This window comes from Vanessa cardui, chromosome 27 (genome assembly GCF_905220365.1).
Source record: "Vanessa cardui chromosome 27, ilVanCard2.1, whole genome shotgun sequence".
Classification (NCBI taxonomy): Eukaryota; Metazoa; Arthropoda; class Insecta; order Lepidoptera; family Nymphalidae; genus Vanessa; species Vanessa cardui.
This window is the reverse complement of record NC_061149.1, coordinates 2390199-2410160: the sequence shown is the minus strand read 5'-3', so window position 1 is coordinate 2410160 and position 19962 is coordinate 2390199. Positions and strand designations below refer to the sequence as shown.

Sequence of the window (19962 nt, the reverse complement as noted above, 5' to 3'; positions counted from 1 at the left end):
GGTTTGGACCATACTCCACCACGCTGTTCCAATGTGGGTTGGTGGAAGACACATGTGACAGAATTTCTATGAAATTTGTCACATGAAGGTTTCCTCACGATGTTTTCCTTCACCGCTGAGCACGAGATGAATTATAAAGACAAATTAAGCACATGAATCAGCGGTGCTTGCCTGGACAAGGTTATCTTAAAACGCGAGAGAAGCCGAGGGCGACTATTAGTAAAGTATAATTTAATTAAAACAAAATCAACTCTATATAACTCATGCAATCCGGATCGTGAGAAATATTTTATTGAAATATATGTTATAATAATTTTATAATAACATAAAGTGGAACTGTTATGTCAATATTTAACCTTTCAGTAATACATATAGGTTACGTAATTAACAGCATCCGGTTTCAGTTAGAATCCATAATTAGTTACGATCGATTCTCAGTGCAGTGAAGTTATCAGGGAGAATATGATTAAGAAGATATTATTCTTAATATATGCGGCTGTTTGTAAGGCCAGTTACAATGAGCAGTACAGAGGTATTATATATTTTTTTATTTAATCTTATATAGTAACTAGCAGCTAGACAAAACTTTTTTATATTTAAACTTTTTTTGTTGTTTTTTTTAATATTTTTATCTTACATTTTTTTTGTTTTTTTCGAAATGTTTAACAATTGTCGTTCTATTTAAACTTGTTTACTTAAAAACTATAAAAAATTATATACCTAAACCTACCTTATGAATCTCTCTATCTGTAAGCGAAAACCGCATGAAAATCCGTTCAGGAGTTTTGGATTTAATCGCGAACATAGAGACAGACAGACGCGGTCAGAGTCTTTGTTTTATAATATGTAGTGATACATAAGCCGATTATTGTGTGTTTGTGTTTATGTATATGGTCTCAATTTTAATGTGTAGAAAAATGAAGAGGGTTCTTAATTATAATTTATTAAATTGTTTCAATTTAACAAAGAATTAATTTTATAGAACGAATAAAATATGCGGCTATATAAGTTAAAAAAATAAATAAATTCCACACAGTAAAAGATTACTGATAAATAAGACATATTACTCAATACAAGATTATCTTAATTATAAATAGTGTGGACTTTATTTTTCGACATACTCTGTAATTACAATATTTGAAATAGTAACTACTGAGTTTCTTACCAGTTCTGGATCTACTTTCCGAACCAGTTTTACTTTGGTTTAACACTGTCCAAAAGTGCTTTTATGAGCTTACTTGAATAATGCATTTTGATCTTGTATTATAGACCGCCTTTGACCACGTCCTTTTGCCCAGCCGTGGGATTTTAACGGCCAGTGATTTCTTACATCATACATGTGTTCTTTCAGTTCCGAACGCAGCATCAGATAGATGGGAAACATACGTTTTCAACGATAAGGAATATTTAATACAAAATTTACCGGTTACCTGGGAAAATGCGAAAATACTATGTCGGTGAGTATATATTATGTAAGAAGTTAGACATAATACAAAAAAAAAACGATATATATAAGGTTTGAGTCGAAATGGTCTAGCGGATGGATTGGGTACACCTTAACCCATGATGATGGTTCAAAACCCAGACATGCACCACGTAAAAATACTCATGTGCTTAATTTGTGTTTATACTTGTGGAGGAAAACATCGCGAGGAAACCTGCATGTGTCTAATTTCATCAAATTCTGCCACATGTGAATCCTCAATAGAAGCCTTAGCCCAGCAGTAGGAAATTTATAGACTATTACGATACTATACTGTACTACTAGTTGACTGCATGCCTTGGGAATGAGATGATCGCCTCCAGGCTGTTTCAAATAACAATAAAATAATATAATGTTGTCTTAAATTTTCGCGATTATTACACATTGAAATAAAACTAGTTATAACGGATTTGAATCGGGTCTACCCACGAACGCTGTAAAGTGCTCGAAACGTCGGGATGCCAAAAATAATTAATATACGCGATTCAAATCCGTTATAACTAGTTTTATTTCAATGAATAAAATAATATATTTGTATTATTATTAAAAATATGTATATGTAACATGATACGGAAAAACAAAAAAAAATTGATCCCGCTGAGTTTCTTTCTCAGGTCAGAGGTGTTCAATTCCGAACCGGTGGTAGATTTTTTGACTATCAATAAGAATGTGTAATCACTTCTATTTTGAATTAAACATTTTTGACTTTGTTATTATAGTCAAGTGTGAATGAATAGGGTACCATGTACCCATGTAATATATTTGCATCTTAACCCTAAATAGCTCAGCGGCATACGGGTCCCCGGCCGCTTTGAAAGTCGCAGCATCAATCCTATCTTTATGGGGTATTTTCGACCGCACTTCTAACAAGCTTTATGTTTAATCGGCATACAGGAATCTTCACGCTTCATTATTTATGTATACATTATACATGTATATACATAATACTCTATACCAAACATAGCAGGAGAAAAACCAAATAAACAACATCAACATCATTCGACGACCTCCGTGGAAGAGTGGTGTGGTCCTGGGTTCGATTCCCGGCTGAGTCGATGTAGATTATCATTAGTTTTCTACGTTGTCTTGGGTCTGGGTGTTTGTAGTAACGTAGTTACTTCTGATTTTCCATAACACAAGTGCTTTAGCTACTTACATTGGGATCAGAGTTATGTATGTGATGTTGTCTCATATATCATATAAAATATTAATATCTTATTCTATTTTATTCAATTTCCTAAGTTTTATTGTATATTTGTTTTTACATCAACAAATAAACAGCAAATTGAGGCGATACTATTGATCGACAGCTCGATTAATCTGTGATTGTGGATTTGCGTAAAATTAGCGTTTTGAATGTCGATGAAACTGTTGTCAGAATTTTAAAAGTAAATTAACGTGGCAATAAGTAGTTAAATGTAATATTATATAAAATTTTATTATATTAAATTAAGAACTGTTAGTAGTGCACAATATAGCTGAGTTCTTAGCAAATCGCAAGAAATATGAAAATCTTATGTAATAGGCATGAACAACACCGGATTTAAAAAAAAAAACAATGTTAAATTATTTTGTGTTTTTTTTTTGTATTATATAAATTCCCGATTCAATCCCTTAAATTCGTCATTTTACAAATTAATTACGTACAAGCTGACAATCATCCGGCCGTCCAAAATTTTTATTTAACCGTCAGCATAAGCCGCCATTTTGTATTGAGTTCGTTGGTGCGGTGAATGATAACTTCTTGCCCTGTGCACATGCAGATTAAAAAAAAACAGCGACATCATCATATGTGTATCTGTAGTAACTCTCACACGAATGGGGATTTGTTTTGGAAAATCTTTGTGGATTCTAAAATTAAAACAAAAAAAAATTAACAAAAAGAAAAAGCTACTTCAAAAAAAGGTAATAAAAACGATTGCGTATTCAAAATATTTTTAAACTCCTCCTAAGTAAAATGAAATGAAAAATATTAAACTAACTTAAAAGTCGATTTACGATTACACAACGTAGTTATAGTTATTGTTATATTTGGTGCCGGTGACATACATAAATGAAATACAGACGAATTGATAACCTCCTCCTTCGTGAAGTCGGTTGATAAATAAACATTGAGGACATTTAGAATTTTTACTTCGAATAAAAAGTTCCTAGTACGTAATAATCAAATCGTTCTTTGTTTGTTCGTATTTTTACATTTTATACGATTATGTAATTATTTAACGCATGTATTGTTTTGAATGCCGGCTCTGCACTGGAAACTAGATTCACTCATTCTGGCTGACAAAGCAATGTTCTTCGGGCGCAACTTGTTAAGGAATTAAAAAAAAGTCTTTTAATTCCTTATTTAAATGTTTGTCATTTTCAGTGGTCACCATAACGGGACGCTAGCGGTGTTAGATACGAGAGAAAAGGCTGAATTTATGGCTGAGGCGTTATCTGAACTACAGTTTTGTAAGTTAAATTTTTTATAACATCTATACTTATTATAAATGCGAAAGTAACTCTGTTTGTCTGTTGCTCTTTACGTGTCAAACTACTAAACCAAATGAGATGAAATTAGTTATGAACTATGCCTAAATTCCAAGGAAACTAGTGGATAAAGAAACTAATATTTGACTTATGGAAAAAAATGATATATCTGCAGGTATTTTTATCTACTGGCTGGCAGTAAAATCGAGATCAAATAAAAATATTTCAAATATTGTTCAATACATTTAAGAACAATTATTAAAGGGTTACCTTTAACCATACAGTTATGGTAAGTGCGGAAAACCCTATTGGTACCACATATGCTCCCGTTAAACAGCAATTTTTAGATGAGGGTTCCAATTTGAATGAGCCAATTTATTCACAGGCACGAGGAACGCAACATACTTATTCTTCTTCATACTTCCAGGGTTGCCATTCATATTAGTAATGGATAATATTTCTGACATCAAAATATCTATGGGTACGGTTGACTACTTACTCGAAATGGTGTTTTTTATAATGTTTGTTACACCAGAACCTCATAATTTTTAATCGAATAGGATTTTTTCGGACGTATACTTTGCGCTATGTGACATTAATTACAGGAAAAATAACATGGCTGATGAAATAACTCGAGTTTTTTTATGGGCGAATTATGTTACCAATTTATTTTCTCATTGAATTTATAAATCATGATGATTTTTTATATTAACATTTATTAATTCAACTAATTTAATTCTTCAATAATGAAATGATTGAATGGCATACCGGTTAATACCATACTATTCATAAAATATACCAGAAATAATATGGCATTTTCTTAAATACTTGATAAACTACACACTATAAAAACGTTTGCCAAGAATATTGTGAAATTTCAGCAATAGAATCCATATGGGTTGGGGCGAGACGTGACTCAGCTGAAGACCCTGAAGGTTATCGCTGGAGTCATGGAGTTGAGTTGAGGAGGACGGCTAGTGATGTACTCCCGAATGAAAATGACGAAATCCCAAAACACTATCCAATGGTAAGTATAATTCGCTGAAAAGTTTCCAACAATAACAACAGCCTGTTAATTTCCCACTGCTGGGCTAAGGCCTCTTCTCCCTTTGAGGAGAAGTTTCGGAACATATTCCACCATGTTGTTCCAATGCGGGTTGGTGGAATACACATGTGGCAGAATTTCTATGAAATTTGTCACATGCAGGCAATGTCAATTAAGCACATGAATCAGCGGTGCTTGCCTGGGTTTGAACCCGCAACCATCGGTTAAGATGGAAGCTTTTAAACCACTGGGTCATCTCGGCTCGGCCATTGAACGTGTTAACAGCTGAATAAATTATTATCATTTAGAATCTTTCCAGAAGGGCTAATTTATCCTTACAATATAGAAGTATTATCGTCCTTTTGTTCGTTGTAGTTGGTTAAAAATTCAAAGTAAATACGTTAAATATTTCGTCTCAAAAGCGCGCATTCTATTATCGCAGGCAACACGAGCGTATGAACGATGGAAAAGCAATTTTCTCAAAAGTTCCTAATATTATTTTCGTCGAATATCGTTTCGAACGTTATATCATTGTGGTGAACAATATTCTACATATATTCCAGGTCTTCAAGTATAGTTTTTAATGCAACTATATTATATGTAATTATATGTAAAAAATTACAAGGTTGTTGATGACGATAATGACTTTGCATTTTTAACCAACTGGAACAAATCATCTGGACGTGTCTTTATGAAACTGACCAATCAAAGCCATTTCGCGTTAGGCCGTAGATACTCATTAACTTTTTGAACAATTTTTATCCGTCTTTTCATAGCTGAGTAGGTAGCTATAACAGCTAGTAGGTATATATATGTGGGATATAGCTTGATTTATTGCACAACACGGTTTATTGATTAATATTAACTTTATTATTTCTCTCGACGTAATGATATCAATCTTAGTGACAGACAGAATACAATAACTGACAGACGTTTCTGACATTACAAGTGGCCAGTCATTATCAAATACATAATATTGTTAAAAATGTATAAACTATTTCCACATATATACACCGTAGTACTAGGGTTTAGGGTATTGGTTGTCATGTGTAAGGCAAAAAGTAGCCTTTGTCCTTTTTTAGAGTTCAAGTTTGCTTCATACCAAATTTCACCAAATCCGGTTCAGCGGTTTGGTCGTGAATGAGCAGACAGACAGACAGAGTTACTTTCACATTTATAATATTAATATAGATAATATAGATTAACATAAGAATTAATAACATTAAATGTTAAGCATATATACAAGTATGAACTAAAACTAATTACTGTATAAATCTTGACCGCGTGGTATGGTGGCAAGATTGCTAGCGGTATTTCCCCGTTGAATCGCAATTCCGATCCTCTGGGCGAACGAACCAGCCCTCCTGTCACCAGTGGAGGCAATGAGGCGAGGTGTTATACTTTTGGTGAAGCTTTTTGCACCACTACTCCAAGGGCCAAGCGTTTCGACACCAAAAATAATATAGATTGGCGGTAACATAGATCTCTTTTAAGGGATTTTTTGTCACCTATTAGGCATAAAGCCTGACATGTCCTTTTTTTCTAAATGGTTATTAATTTAAATAATTGTATTAACTAACATGACTGTATTTTTTTAAATGTTGAAAAAGAGTAACTCTAACTACTGACTTTCTTGCCAGTACTTCTTGGTAGAATCTACTTTCCGAACCGGTGGTAGCTTCACTTAATTGTTAATTGACTATTCAAAAGTGCTTGTAAAAAAGCCCACTTGAATAAAGTTTATTTTGATTTTGGTTATTTTTTTGTTATTTCAGTGGTTAAATCGAACCCACGTCCCAGTACCGGAAGGAGGGGCGGATTGCGTCGCAGTGGAGAGGGTACATCATGACAAGCCCGTGTTCCTAGACCTGCCTTGCCATTTGGAGAGACCATTCGCCTGTGAAAGGGGTAAAGTATTATCGCAATCTTATTTCATCAGGCAGGCTGACTGTCAATCGAATCGTCCGTTTATGTGTATTACTTTGAGGACATAAATATTATATACTAGCTGTGCCCGCGACCTTGTACGCGTTTGAATTTAACAAAAAAATATATTATTGTAGCCTAAGTTACTCCCTATTATATCAGTTATCTGCTAGTGAAAGTTCCGTCAAAATCGGTCCAGCCGTTCCAGAGATTAGCCGTAACAAACTGACAGACAAAAATTGTAAACATTGTTATTTTGGTATATGTACCGCGTATACATACATATGCATTGAGTATACTTGTCACTACACAGCGGGTTGGAAAAATAATCTAGTAACTGACAGAAATATCACCTAGTTTATAATCATACCAATAACGGGAAAAAACCGACGTAATGAGGACGATAGAACACACATCATAAATGTTGCAAAAAAAAAGTAAGGGCGGCAAAAATTGAATAGCCTACTAGCCTACTAGAGGCAGATTTGTAAATCCGCCACTGAGTATGGATTTTTACACTGGCATTGCGCCAACAACCTTGGGAAGATGTTATGCCTCCCTGTACATAACAGTTACACTGGCTCACTAACTCTCTAACCAAAAATCTGATGAACTGGTGATACCCACCTAGATAGCTTGCAAGAAGCTGAATAAATTTAGTTCAAAATTAAAATATAAACTGTACGCTCTAAAGGTAAACAATTTTAAAATATTATTAATTAAAACTATATCGTAGAGGTCTTATGTGGGAGAAAACTTTAAAACTAATTAACTTGGCTGTATGCAGAATGTAATTCGACCTTACTCATTATTGAAGAAACGAAAACATACAAGAATTTTCAAATTTCGAACAACTATCTTCTTCTAAATGCATTTTCTTTTTTATTAAAAACAATAAAGCTGACGAATAGCTATCAAAATATGTATAGCGCGCCGATTTCAAATTTCGAGCAGTTATCTTCTAAATGCGTTTTCTTTTTTATTGACAACAATAAAGCTGACGAATAGCTATCAAAATATGTACAGCGCGCCAATTTCAAATTTGGAACAGCTATCTTCTAAATGCATTTTCTTTTTTATTAATAACAATAAGGCTGATGAATAAGCTACTAAAGTATGTACAGCGCGCCAATTTCAAATTTGGAACAGTTATCTTCTAAATGCATTTTCTTTTTTATTAATAACAATAAGGCTGATGAATAGCTATCAAAACATGTATAGCACCCCAATTTCAAATTTCGAACAGTTATCTTATTCTAAATGCTTTTATTTTTATTAAAAACAAAAAGGCTGATGAATAAGCTACCAAAATATGAACAGGACGCCAATTTCAAATTTCGAACAATTATCTTATTCTAAATGGATTTTCTTTTTTATTAAAACAATAAAGTTGATGAATAGCTATCAAAACATGTATAATTGTATAGGGCACCAATTTCAAATTTCGAACAGTTACCTTATTCTAAATGCATTGTCTTTTTTTAACAAACAATAAGGCTGACGAATAAGCTACTAAAGTATGTACAGGGCGCTAATTTCAAATTTCGAACAGTTATCTTCTAAATGCATTTTCTTTTTTATTAATAGCAATAAGGCTGATGAATAGCTACAAACACAACTTCGAATCCCCGTTTAGGGAAGAATAGCGTAAAATCAATCGATATCTATCTACATCCTATAAGGAACCAGAAAAGTTTCAAGTACGAAGATGTTATATTTTCTATGATTTATTATATAAATATTTTGTGCAGTTTAATATCATGTTCTTGTTGCATATAGACGCTCGGATCGAAGTGAAAGTCGTGAATCTGAAGACTGTAAGATGTCGTACTGGCCTGTACCATCTGTTTGACGGTCGGATGGATTGGCACCAAGCGGCAGCGTACTGCGTCATGAAGAAAATGTCGTGAGTAGACCATTTTAAATATGGTAGGGAGATGTATCTTAGTGTAAAAAAGTGGCCCTCGAAATGTATGAAATTAAATACTGGATATAAATAATAAATATGAGACAACATCACATTACACATACTTACATTGGAATCAGAGTAATGTACCTATTACTCTGATTCCAATGTAAGTAGCTGAAGCACTTGTGTTATGGAATTCAGAAGTAACGACGGTACCACAAACACCCAGAACCAAGACAACATAGAAAACTAATGGTAATCTACATCGGCTCGGCCGGGAATCGAACCCGGGACCTCAGAGTGGCGTACCCATGAAAACCGGTGTACACACCACTCGACCATGGAGGTCGTCGGAGATCAGAGAACGCGCTTATATTTGCATTAATTTAAATGGAATAGCCATACCAAAAGCAGATTTTTTTAAAGGTTTAAGTACTATCCTATTACGGAACTATAAGGATTTACCTTTCTATTTAAGCTTAAAGCTTGAGCTTCCTTAAAGTCTGGCAACACACGTGCAAAAGATATTGCAGATGTTCATGTTCGGTGATAAACACTTTCCATCAGATGAGCCTCCTACTGGTTTGCCACCTATCACATAAAAAAAAGTTATGGGTGATGAAGATATGGATGCTGCAAATTTTTACATCACCAGATATCCATTAACCCATTTCGTAGACACCTATTCTGGCTCCACGATTTTAGTGTTACCTTCGATAAGTTTTAGGTAATTGTAAAGACCGACTAAGTACAGCAAGTTATACAGTAATGTTTAAAAACTTAATACAATTTTGCCCCTATTAACACAGTAATACTAAGTTTTGATATTTGGCAGTGGAATAAATTAGGTACATGCAACTTACTTGCAGACATACTACTTTGTAATGGAATCAATCAATTATTCTGAACAGCTGAATGAATCTGAATGACATAGGGTAGTCTCGGAGCCGGATTTAAAGGTCTGGAGGCCCCCGGGCCACAAAGCAGTGGGGGCCCTAGACAAACAGAAGCGTGAACAACGTAATAATTATATTATCATGATTTAATTACATTTTCATTTGAATCAGTAAGCTATGAATGATTTACTTGTATCGGTAACTTTTAAAATATTAAATAATAACATTACTATAATTTGACTATATCTCGGTATTTGTTAACTTGCTGAAAACGTTGGCCCCCACTAATGTGGAGGCCCCAGGGCAGTTGCCCCGGTTGCCCTCCCCTAAATACGGCCCTGGGTAGTCTGAATCTGAAATATTACATTCGTTGTTTTTGCATCCCATGTGTGGACAAAGCTGTGGGTAGAAATGATGCTCAATGTCGAATCAATGTTATATTTTTTATTATACAGGTTGGCCAACATCTCAACGATGAAGTGCTTGAAGAAATTGGGTCTAACGATGCTGAAATCGAGGCCAAGTAAGTCAAAAATATATACTACGTGTATTTGACTAACATTACGAAGAATCTCTATGATATCAAGAAATCAATATATTGATTGTTGCTTCTTAATATATATTAATAGAGCCGAGATGGCCCAGTGGTTAGAACGCGTGCATCTTAACCGATGATTGCGGGTTCAAACCCAGGCAAGCACCGCTGATTCATGTGCTTAATTTGTCTTTATAATTCATCTCATGCTCAGCGGTGAAGGAAAACATCGTGAGGAAACCTGCATGTGACAAATTTCATAGAAATTGTGCCACATGTGTATTCCACCAATCCGCATTGGAATAGCGTGGTGGAATATTTTCCAAACTTTCTCCTCAAAGGGAGAGGAGACCTTAAGCCCAGCAGTGGGAATTTACAGGCTGTAGTTGTTATTCTGTAATGTTACATAAATATATAGGGAAAAATATCAATTCTTTTATTAGGAACAAATCGGCTGAATACAGTCAATAACTGTTTATTGATAACGGGGCTCAAAATGCGCTGGTTGCTAAACATAAAAAAAACTAATTGAATAAATATGATAATAATAATAATAAATAAATGTGGGACAACATCACATACATTACTCTGATCCCAACGTAAGTAGCTAACGCACTTGTGTTATGGAAATCAGAAGTAACGACGGTACCACAAACACCCAGACCAAAAACAACATAGAAAATTAATGAATTTTCTACATCGACTCGGCCAGGAATCGAACCCGGGTCCTCAGAGTGGCGTACCCACGAAAACCGGTGTACACACCACTCTTCCACGGAGGTCGTCGGAATAAAGAATATATTGATTCTGGAATATGTTTTGGAAGAATTATAATGAAATATTGTAAACAAGAACTTTAAAGAGTTTTGTCACTTTGAACCCAGCTATACCCTAGCTACTCTCTCGGCTTTATGCGGGTACAACAAGGTTGTATATAAAACTTTTAGATTGAACGATGAACATAAAAGAAAAGTTGAAATTCTTGGCATTCTTCCACTGTAGTATGCATGTATTATACATATAAAGATTCCTCTTGAATTACTCTATTTATTATTGAAAGTTACATCAATATCCGTTTCGGTAAAAGATCGTTGTTTAGAAAAATCTTCGAAATGCTCTGCATCTAGAGTAAGTTATATGTATTATTGCTTAGTACTTTTTTATTTGTATATTACGACACAACTTAGATGTAAAATCGGCAAAATTCGTAAAACCGATCACATCCGAATTAAGTACGCTCTCCCAAATTATCAACATTTATTTCTTATGTGAATATGATCTTTACACGAACGTAGTAACTTGTAATATCATATGATATATATTCGTCAATTTGACACGTCAATTTACATATACTTAGTACGACACAACTTAGATGTCGCATCGGCAAAATTTGTAAAACCGATCACATCCGAATTGAATACGCTATCCCAAATTATCAATATTTATTTCTCATGCGAATATGATCTTTGCACAAACGTAATAACTTGTAATATATGACGTAATATATTCGTCAATTTGACGCGTCGATTTACATGCACTCGCTTTCTCGGGTTGAACTGACGTGAGAATCTATAGCGACGAATAGCGTCGAATGGCGCGATAGGGAGCTGTTTCTATTGGTTGTGTAAATCGCCAGTAATCGGTTTTATTGAATTCGCCGATGCTACATCTAAGTTGTGTCATACTATACTATGTTGTTAAATGTATATTTATTTTACTAGGCATCGAAAGTGCCTGGATTGGAGCCAAAGGTTCGTTGGGACATTGGACGTGGACGGATACTGGTTTGAGCATATTCAATCCTGGACTTTTCAGCGACGCCCAACCTTGGCCGCCATTGAGGTTTTTGATATTATTATTTTACTATATTCTCTTGTTTTTAAGTCTTCGCTGGTCTTCGAGTCGTTTTCTTGTAAGACGTGGCGCACATTTTTTTTATTAAATAAATTGCAAGATGTGTTTTAAAATGTTCCTTTTTCATTTAGTCAATCCAAATAAATAGATATTCCGATAGATTTATTAATCCTAGCCGATCTGTATACAAAAAATAATAACTATTACAAAATGGTCATATCCAAAATATTCGTTCGTTCACTGTAGATTCAGTCGTTCCCTTCACTCATTCGTTAGTTTTTTATTGTATTTCATAGAGACAGATCATCAATAAAACAAAGCGGTTGCCTTCAAGTGGATAGACATGAGACGCGGACTCCGGTGTTTTTAGAGGCGCGCTGCGAAAGAAAAACGCAGTTTATATGTTACGAAGGTAACGATTTTATTCCTTTGTCATTCCTAATTACTTTATTTTTCTAATTAGTCCAAGATTTTTAGATATCTGCTCTGCATAAAATCCTTCTACGTGATTTTTCGATTGGATTATGTCGGAGGGTGCCCCCCAAGTATAAAACCGAGTTTCTGTCGTCCGAAACTGCGAGCGTTATATCGGAAAATACCATCAATAGGGGGAATGGTATAATGGTATAAAGGTGGGAAATTTTGTTCTCTACAAAAAAGATTTCTTCGGTTTTAACGTAAAACTTACCGTTTCCGAGATATAAGCAAAAAAAACGTTTTCCAAGATGGCGGCTAACGCTCGCGGTTTCGGGCGACAGAAACTCGCTTTTATACTTGGGGGGCACCCTCCGACATAATCCAATCGAAAAATCACGTAGAAGGATTTTATGCAGAGCGGACCGATTTTTGGTGCTAAAATTCCTGGACTAAATCGGGTACTCTTTCTTAGCTGAGATGGCCCAGTGCCATGCCGTCTCGCATTTTTAAATTTGGACCGATAATTATTGTTTAAATTTTGACAACTATCCAGTGCTTAATCGTTTTTATAAAACAAAAGAAAAAAATAGATTTTAATTGATACTTTTTTTAAATACATTTTTGAAGTTTCTTTTTTGATAAATTTTGAAAAAAGCTAAACGAACGTGATAACTCAAAAATGGTTCACTTTTGGACTATGCATATGGGGGTTTTAATTATTGCAAATAGTCACCCTTATCACCTTCTAACGGATATACGTCGAGTTACCAATAACCCTGTATATGTGCTTAATTTGTCTTTATAATTCATCTCGTGCTCGCCGGTGAAGGAAAACATCTTGAAGAAACCTACATGCATCTAATTTTCTTTGAAATTCTGCCACATGTGCATTCCACCAACCCGCATTGGAACAGCGTGGTGGAATATGTTCTAAACTCTCCCCTTAACTGGAGAGGAGGCCTTAGCCCAGCAGTGGGAAATTTACAGGCTGTTACTTTACTTTATTCTATATTAAAATTCTCCAGACATTTTCATAAATTCAAATCATTTGTTAAAACTATATTGGTAAAGAAAGCATTTTATTCAATACAAGATTACACACGATAAAAAGCGTGCTGATATATTACAACCATATATACAACTACTGAGTTTCTTGCCAGTTCTTCTCGGTAGAATCTACATTCCGAACCGGTAGCTTTACATAATATAGTTGTTAAATGACGATTCAAAAGTGCTTGTACAAGCTTACTAAATTAATAACAAAAAATTAAAAATAATGTTATAATTATGTGTTACTTTTACATTTAAAATCAAGAAATTAAGAAAATATAGGTTCAATTTTATTATATCATTAACTTTAGTGGTGTGACATCTTTGGTAGTTAAAATTATAACATATTTTATCGTTAAAGAAATATTGTGAATACTGCCGCGAACGATCTCCCTCTTTTTCTTTAATAATATAGTAGTACATTATTAAAACCTTTTTCGTACCTTCCAGGTTTAGCAACATTAAAAGCAACCCTAGCGACACCTAGTGACGACAATTATTACTACATTCTAGTAAGACAACTATTTTATTGGCAACATGCTTTTGAAAATTGTCAGAAGATGAATGGATCTCTCGCAAGCATTGATAGTAACGATATTATGATCCAATTGTTGCTAGCGATGGGAGAAAATAAGGATGAACGTAAGTACAAAAATCTGTTTAACGCCATCTAGCGTTGAATAGAAACACCAATTTGAAATTTTCTTATTCACTAAATAATCTTGTTTATATTAATAACTAGCTTTTGGATCCGCGTAGGGCAAGGATTTATATAAACTGTTTCTAATGTCAATAATCGCCGTAGTATCTCAGCCAAATTACACCACACAAAGACTGTATGCCATACTTAAAAACCTACAGTAATCCATTTGGTAGCTTGTGAGTTCGTATACAGATAATTAATAATTTAATGTATGTTTATGTGAGCTGAGATGGCCCAGTGGTTAGACCGCGTGCATCTTAACCGATGATTCCTGGTTCAAACCCAGGCAAGCACCACTATACATAATATGTGTTTACGATTATTCATCTCGTGCTCGACGGTAAGGAAAACATCGTGAGGAAACCAGCATGTGTCTAATTTCATCGAAATTCCGCCTCATGTGCATTCCACCAACCCGAATTGGAACAGCGTGGTGGAATATTTTCCAAACCCTCTCTTTAATGGAAAAGGAGGGCTTAGCCTAGCAGTGGGAAATTTACAGGCTGTTACTTTACTTTTATGGTGATGATGAAATGGGTGACAAGAATAATAAGTATTGAAAAATATATTTAATTTTTCAAATAATCGTTCGCATTGGTTATGGAAAACTGTATAACCTAGTTGAGTTTATACAGTTTTCCTTACTCGTACATATTATTACGCAAGAAAAACATGCATGTAGCAATATTTCATTGAAACGGAGACAGAAGTTTTTGTAGTGAATTATAAATCATAAACTTAAAACGGTTTTTGCTTTTTAACGGACTTTCAAAACGTATGTTTGAATGTGTGACTTTCAAATGATACACGCATCATTCCTTTTAGTATAGACTTTTTTTTTTTTTATTTATTAAAGTCTTTTTTAAGGTTAAGAGCACGTAGCATAAATCCTTGTTTTATCTAAGTCTAAAACTTGAGACCATGTCACTGTTTACTTTGTGGTAAACTAAATTTGGTCTAAGGGTAGTAAAGTCAAGCACCACTTTGAATATTTGTTTCAGTTTGAAGGTTGAGTGACCCAGTGTAACTACAGGCACAAGAGACTTAACACCTTAGCTCCCAAGGTTAGGGCATTGGCGATATAAGAAACGACTAAAATTTCTTACGGTGGCAATGTCTATGGGTGGTGGTGACCACCTTGTCTACATACAAATAAAAAAAAAACACATATGATGTTGGAAGCGATCAATATTGTTTAAAAAAAACCTAACTATCACCCAAACTAAATTAAATCTATTCATCTTTCTTTATTTTAGCTGTGGAACATATTTGGATATCCGGTCGCCTGAATATGACAAAAGATGTCGCTAGTGATGCGATCGCATATTCGTGGTATAATCCCAATAATAACAAAAGGATACTGGACCCTAAAACTTTTGGTGAATCTTCGATAGGATTGTATGTGAGTTGGATCAAATGTACATCTTTTTTTTATAATTGATGAAGGCAAGAGTGCATCATTATCGCTCGACCTTCTGACTTCCTATCTTAACAATAGAATTCAGAGGGTTGACGTTAAAGGAAAAAGGTCTCCTGGGGTCTCAGTTGGTATGGGGGTCCCTCAGGGATCAATTCTTGGACCTTTTCTGTTTCTCACATATATAAATGACTTGCCCTTTCTTGTTGGGAACAAACATGATATAGTATTGTTTGCTGATGACACCTCATTAGTTTTTAAAATTAATAGAAAACAGGTACAGTACGACGACGTAAACAATGCTATAGCTGATATAGTACATTGGTTTAGCGTAAATAATCTTAAACTAAATAATAATAAAACTAAAATTGTGAAATTTAGTACGCCAAATGTACAAAATGTAAAAGCCGATGTACTCATCAATGGTAAATCGATGGATCCAATTGATTCTGCTGAGTTTCTTGGCCTTACTGTTGATGCCAAGTTGCAATGGGGCCCCATATTGACGGATTGGCGAGTAGACTGAGTTCTGCGGCATTCGCGGTCAAAAAAATTAGATTATGTACCGATGTTGATACGGCTCGCTTAGTATATTTCAGCTACTTTCATAGTATAATGTCATACGGTATTGTGCTGTGGGGCAATGCAGCCGCTATCCATACCATATTTGTGCTACAGAAGAGGGCTATTCGCGCAATCTACAACCTAGGAGCTAAAGAATCGTTAAGGAATAAATTTAAAGAAATCAAGATATTGACTGTTGCTTCTCAATATATATTCTCTAATGTATGTACGAAAAAATATTAATGATTTCATGAGAAAATGTGATACTCATAACATTGGTACAAGGAACAAACACAAACTTGTTACTCCTGTTACTCGACTGCGTAGAGTCAGTAACTCCTTTGTGGGGCAATGTATACGGTTTTACAACAGGATCCCAGAAAGCGATCAAAATGCCTCTGTTGCCAAATTAAAAAAAATTATTAAGGAACGCTTGTGTGCAAAAGGTTATTATACAATTAATGAGTTTATGATCGATAGCACACCTTGGGAATGATACGATCGCCTCCTGGCTATTTCATCTCATATTAAATTGTTTATTTATATAATACATAAGACAAACAAAAAAAAAAAAAACCCGCTGAGTTTCTTTCGCCGGTTCTTCTCAGGTCAGGGTATTTTCTTTCCGAACCGGTGGTAGTGTTTCAATTGACCATCAATAAGAAGGTGTAATGCTTCTATATTGAATAAAGATATTTGAGTTTGAGTTTGAGTTTGATTATTCACATCTGTGCTCTAGGTGTGGACAAAAAAAACTTAAAATATTGTACTAAAAATTCTGTCAATTTTATAAGAAGTTAGAATAAAAATAAAAACAGAAAATTAATTGTCGTAGCATGCAATTATACACAAACGCGATTATAGTTATATCGTCATATTTTAAGATTGGTTTGCAAAATATTACGTTATTACGGTAACTGGAAGAACTGAAATTAAAAAAGAAATTACAGTTTTTTTGTTTGAACATATTTAATTTTTCTTACGTTTTTTTCACATTTTATATATTTGAAAATTTACTTTTTTATTTATTACCGAATTTGAGAATTTATATTAAAATTTATTTTTTCGTGTGAGACGATATAACCCTTTAGATTTAAATTTGAACGTATTATTTTAGCACAAATCTATCTACACCATTTGTTAATTCAACTAAGGTTCTATTTTTAAGCTACAGAACATTTTCAACCGACTTCAAAAAGAAGCAGGTAATCAATTCGTCTGTATTTTTTGTCATTAGATGCCGCCCTGGCTGGATGGAGATTTTACCATGGATAGTTCCTGTTTGAATCTTGATAGACAAGATCACTTGAATGGTTTGGTATACGGATTGCCTTGTGACACACCGCAGTATTCAGTATGTATGATAGGTGGGTTTACAAATAATCTAAATTAATTTAATTAATATATATCTTTCAAATATATATGATGAATAGATTTTTATACGACGACCTCTGTGGTCGAGTGGTGTGTACACCAGTTTTCATGGATACGCCATTCCGAGTGCCCTAGTTCGATTCCCAGCCGAGTCAATGTAGAAAAATTTCATTAGTTTTCTGTTGTCTTGGGTCTGTGTGTTTGTGGTACCGTCGTTACTTCTGATTTTCCATAACACAAGTGCTTTAGCTTACATTGAGATCAGAGTAATCTATGTGATGTTGTCCAATATTTATTTATTTATGGTGTGTTTGATACAGGTCGCGATTCACGAATCCCCTACGAATTTTTATTGGTGTGTGACATTATTCGAATTTTCTTACAACCGCAAATCTAGAGGCATAATTTTTGTAGTTATTTTTTTATTATACAATCCCTATAATAATTGGCTGATGTGTGAGACACCTTTGCCTATTTGTCATTTTGAAATTATAAAAAATATATAAATGTTTTCAGTATTGTGCATATTTCGTAGCTAATTTTCTATATAGGTATATATACAAATATAACTTATCCAATTGAATCAAACCTGTCATGTGTTTTTGTAATAAGAAATCTGGTAATTTATAATACAATACTAGCATGCCAGCACAGACTGGCTTTAAGCCAGTTTATATTAACATAATATTAAAAATATTGTATTTTGTATTTCATAACCTTAAAATATTTCATTTCAGAGAAATCTTCATCAAAACTACATCAATCAAGTGAAAGTATAAGTGATAGCTCGGAACCTCAATAACATTAATATTTTAAAACAATTTACAGATAAAAAATTATTTTAATGCTGTATTGATATATAACCTTTTTTATCAATTATATTTTCTAGAATGTTTTTTTTTTATTATTTTAAATAAAAAAATTTTTACGGAATTATGTTTTATTTAACAAAGAATTAACAAAAACTTAATTATTATCTATGGTTAACTAACATCTTAAGCATATAAACACAATATTTTAAACATATTCTTACATAATATAATGAAACTATTGAATGATAGGTAATTTTTATTAACTAGACTCATACAAAATTGCATTCAGAAACATTCAATTAATATTTATCAATTAAATGAAAAAGATTTGTCTAAAATATAACTGATCCCATTTAAATCGAGGTTTGATAAATTTAAAACCAAAACAACACTAATAAAGTTTTATTCCCTCCAATTAAAACAGAACTTCCATGACTTATTGTAATGATGATTATAGCATTTACATCTTGTTAAATTGGAACTTTTTACTTCAATTGCTCAAAGAAGCAAAATAAGTTACCGACTTGAATTTACCGTTATATGTTATAGTTTTTTAGAAAACATTTTAAGGGAATAAATAATTGTTTACCTCAATGAATAAGAATAAATCTTAAACTCTACAAATCAAACAAGAGGATGTCCAGCAGTGGATGGAAATGGGCTGATGATGAACAATTCCATGCATGTAGAAACTTCTATAACACAAATTATTCAACATCACCCTGGAAGTACAACTTACAGAGGTTTTACTGTATATTTAACCTTCATTATTATCTTTAGACACTATTAGTTCACAGACAGACCAATAAATATGATAGACACATTACTTAATATAATTAGTAACATTAAAAAAAAATTCAGAATGTGATTAAATATAGAATGTTGTCTTTCTCTTTCAAATCACAATTCAATGATAAAAGAAAGAGAGCATTCAGTGTTCTCAACACCCACTTAAATGTAACCATAGTAAAGTTACTATTCCTTTTTTAAATTATTATTAGTTTAACATTACACAATATGGTTTTAAAATTGTGCTCTGTGTAAATAGTGAATTGTCATTTCATTAAATTAATTGTCTCGATCCATTGCGAATTAACTTTACTTAATTGTTTGCAGTTTTCGTTAACCGATGTTATGTTTTTTCTAAAAGATCGCAGATGTTCTAAATACACTCGCAGGCTACTGTTTAGAGCTCGTACTGATTCTATTTCTTGCATTAGTTCTGTTGTTACTTTCTAAAAAAATATGGGATTATATTTAAAAATTTCAATTACCATACATAAGATTTTTAATGTATTTTATTATTACCTCCAATTTAGAAGATGTCACTGATGCACTAGACATGATTATTATAATAAATAAGTATATTAACTTATCCTTATAATAATATTATTAAAACGAATTCAATATGACTATTCGATTAGAAGAATTGATTGAAAGGTTGCACTCAAAACACTATGTACTTTTAATGAAATAGATTTTTGTTTACATTTGAAATTCAGACG

General features: G+C 33.4%; 1 protein-coding gene across 1 annotated transcript; it reads left to right on the top strand.

Annotated features, from left to right (window-relative positions):
• Window positions 1-404: 404 nt before the first annotated feature.
• Window positions 405-18447, top strand: LOC124540944. The gene is made up of 13 exons (XM_047118717.1): window positions 405-532; window positions 1352-1457; window positions 3852-3937; window positions 4837-4982; window positions 6776-6908; window positions 8706-8832; window positions 10187-10254; window positions 11988-12108; window positions 12417-12532; window positions 14038-14229; window positions 15547-15692; window positions 17509-17638; window positions 18383-18447. The coding sequence occupies exons 1-13, from the start codon at window positions 463-465 to the stop codon at window positions 18445-18447; spliced, it is 1506 nt and encodes a 501-aa protein (XP_046974673.1). The 5' UTR covers window positions 405-462.
• The last annotated feature ends 1515 nt before the right edge of the window (window positions 18448-19962 follow it).

Coding starts and splice junctions, on each gene's coding strand:
- LOC124540944 (XM_047118717.1), top strand. CDS start 463: ATGATTAAGAAGATATTATTCTTAATATATGCGGCTGTTTGTAAGGCC. Junction 533..1,351: donor TTACAATGAGCAGTACAGAG/GTATTATATATT, acceptor GTGTTCTTTCAG/TTCCGAACGCAGCATCAGAT. Junction 12,533..14,037: donor GCAGTTTATATGTTACGAAG/GTAACGATTTTA, acceptor CGTACCTTCCAG/GTTTAGCAACATTAAAAGCA.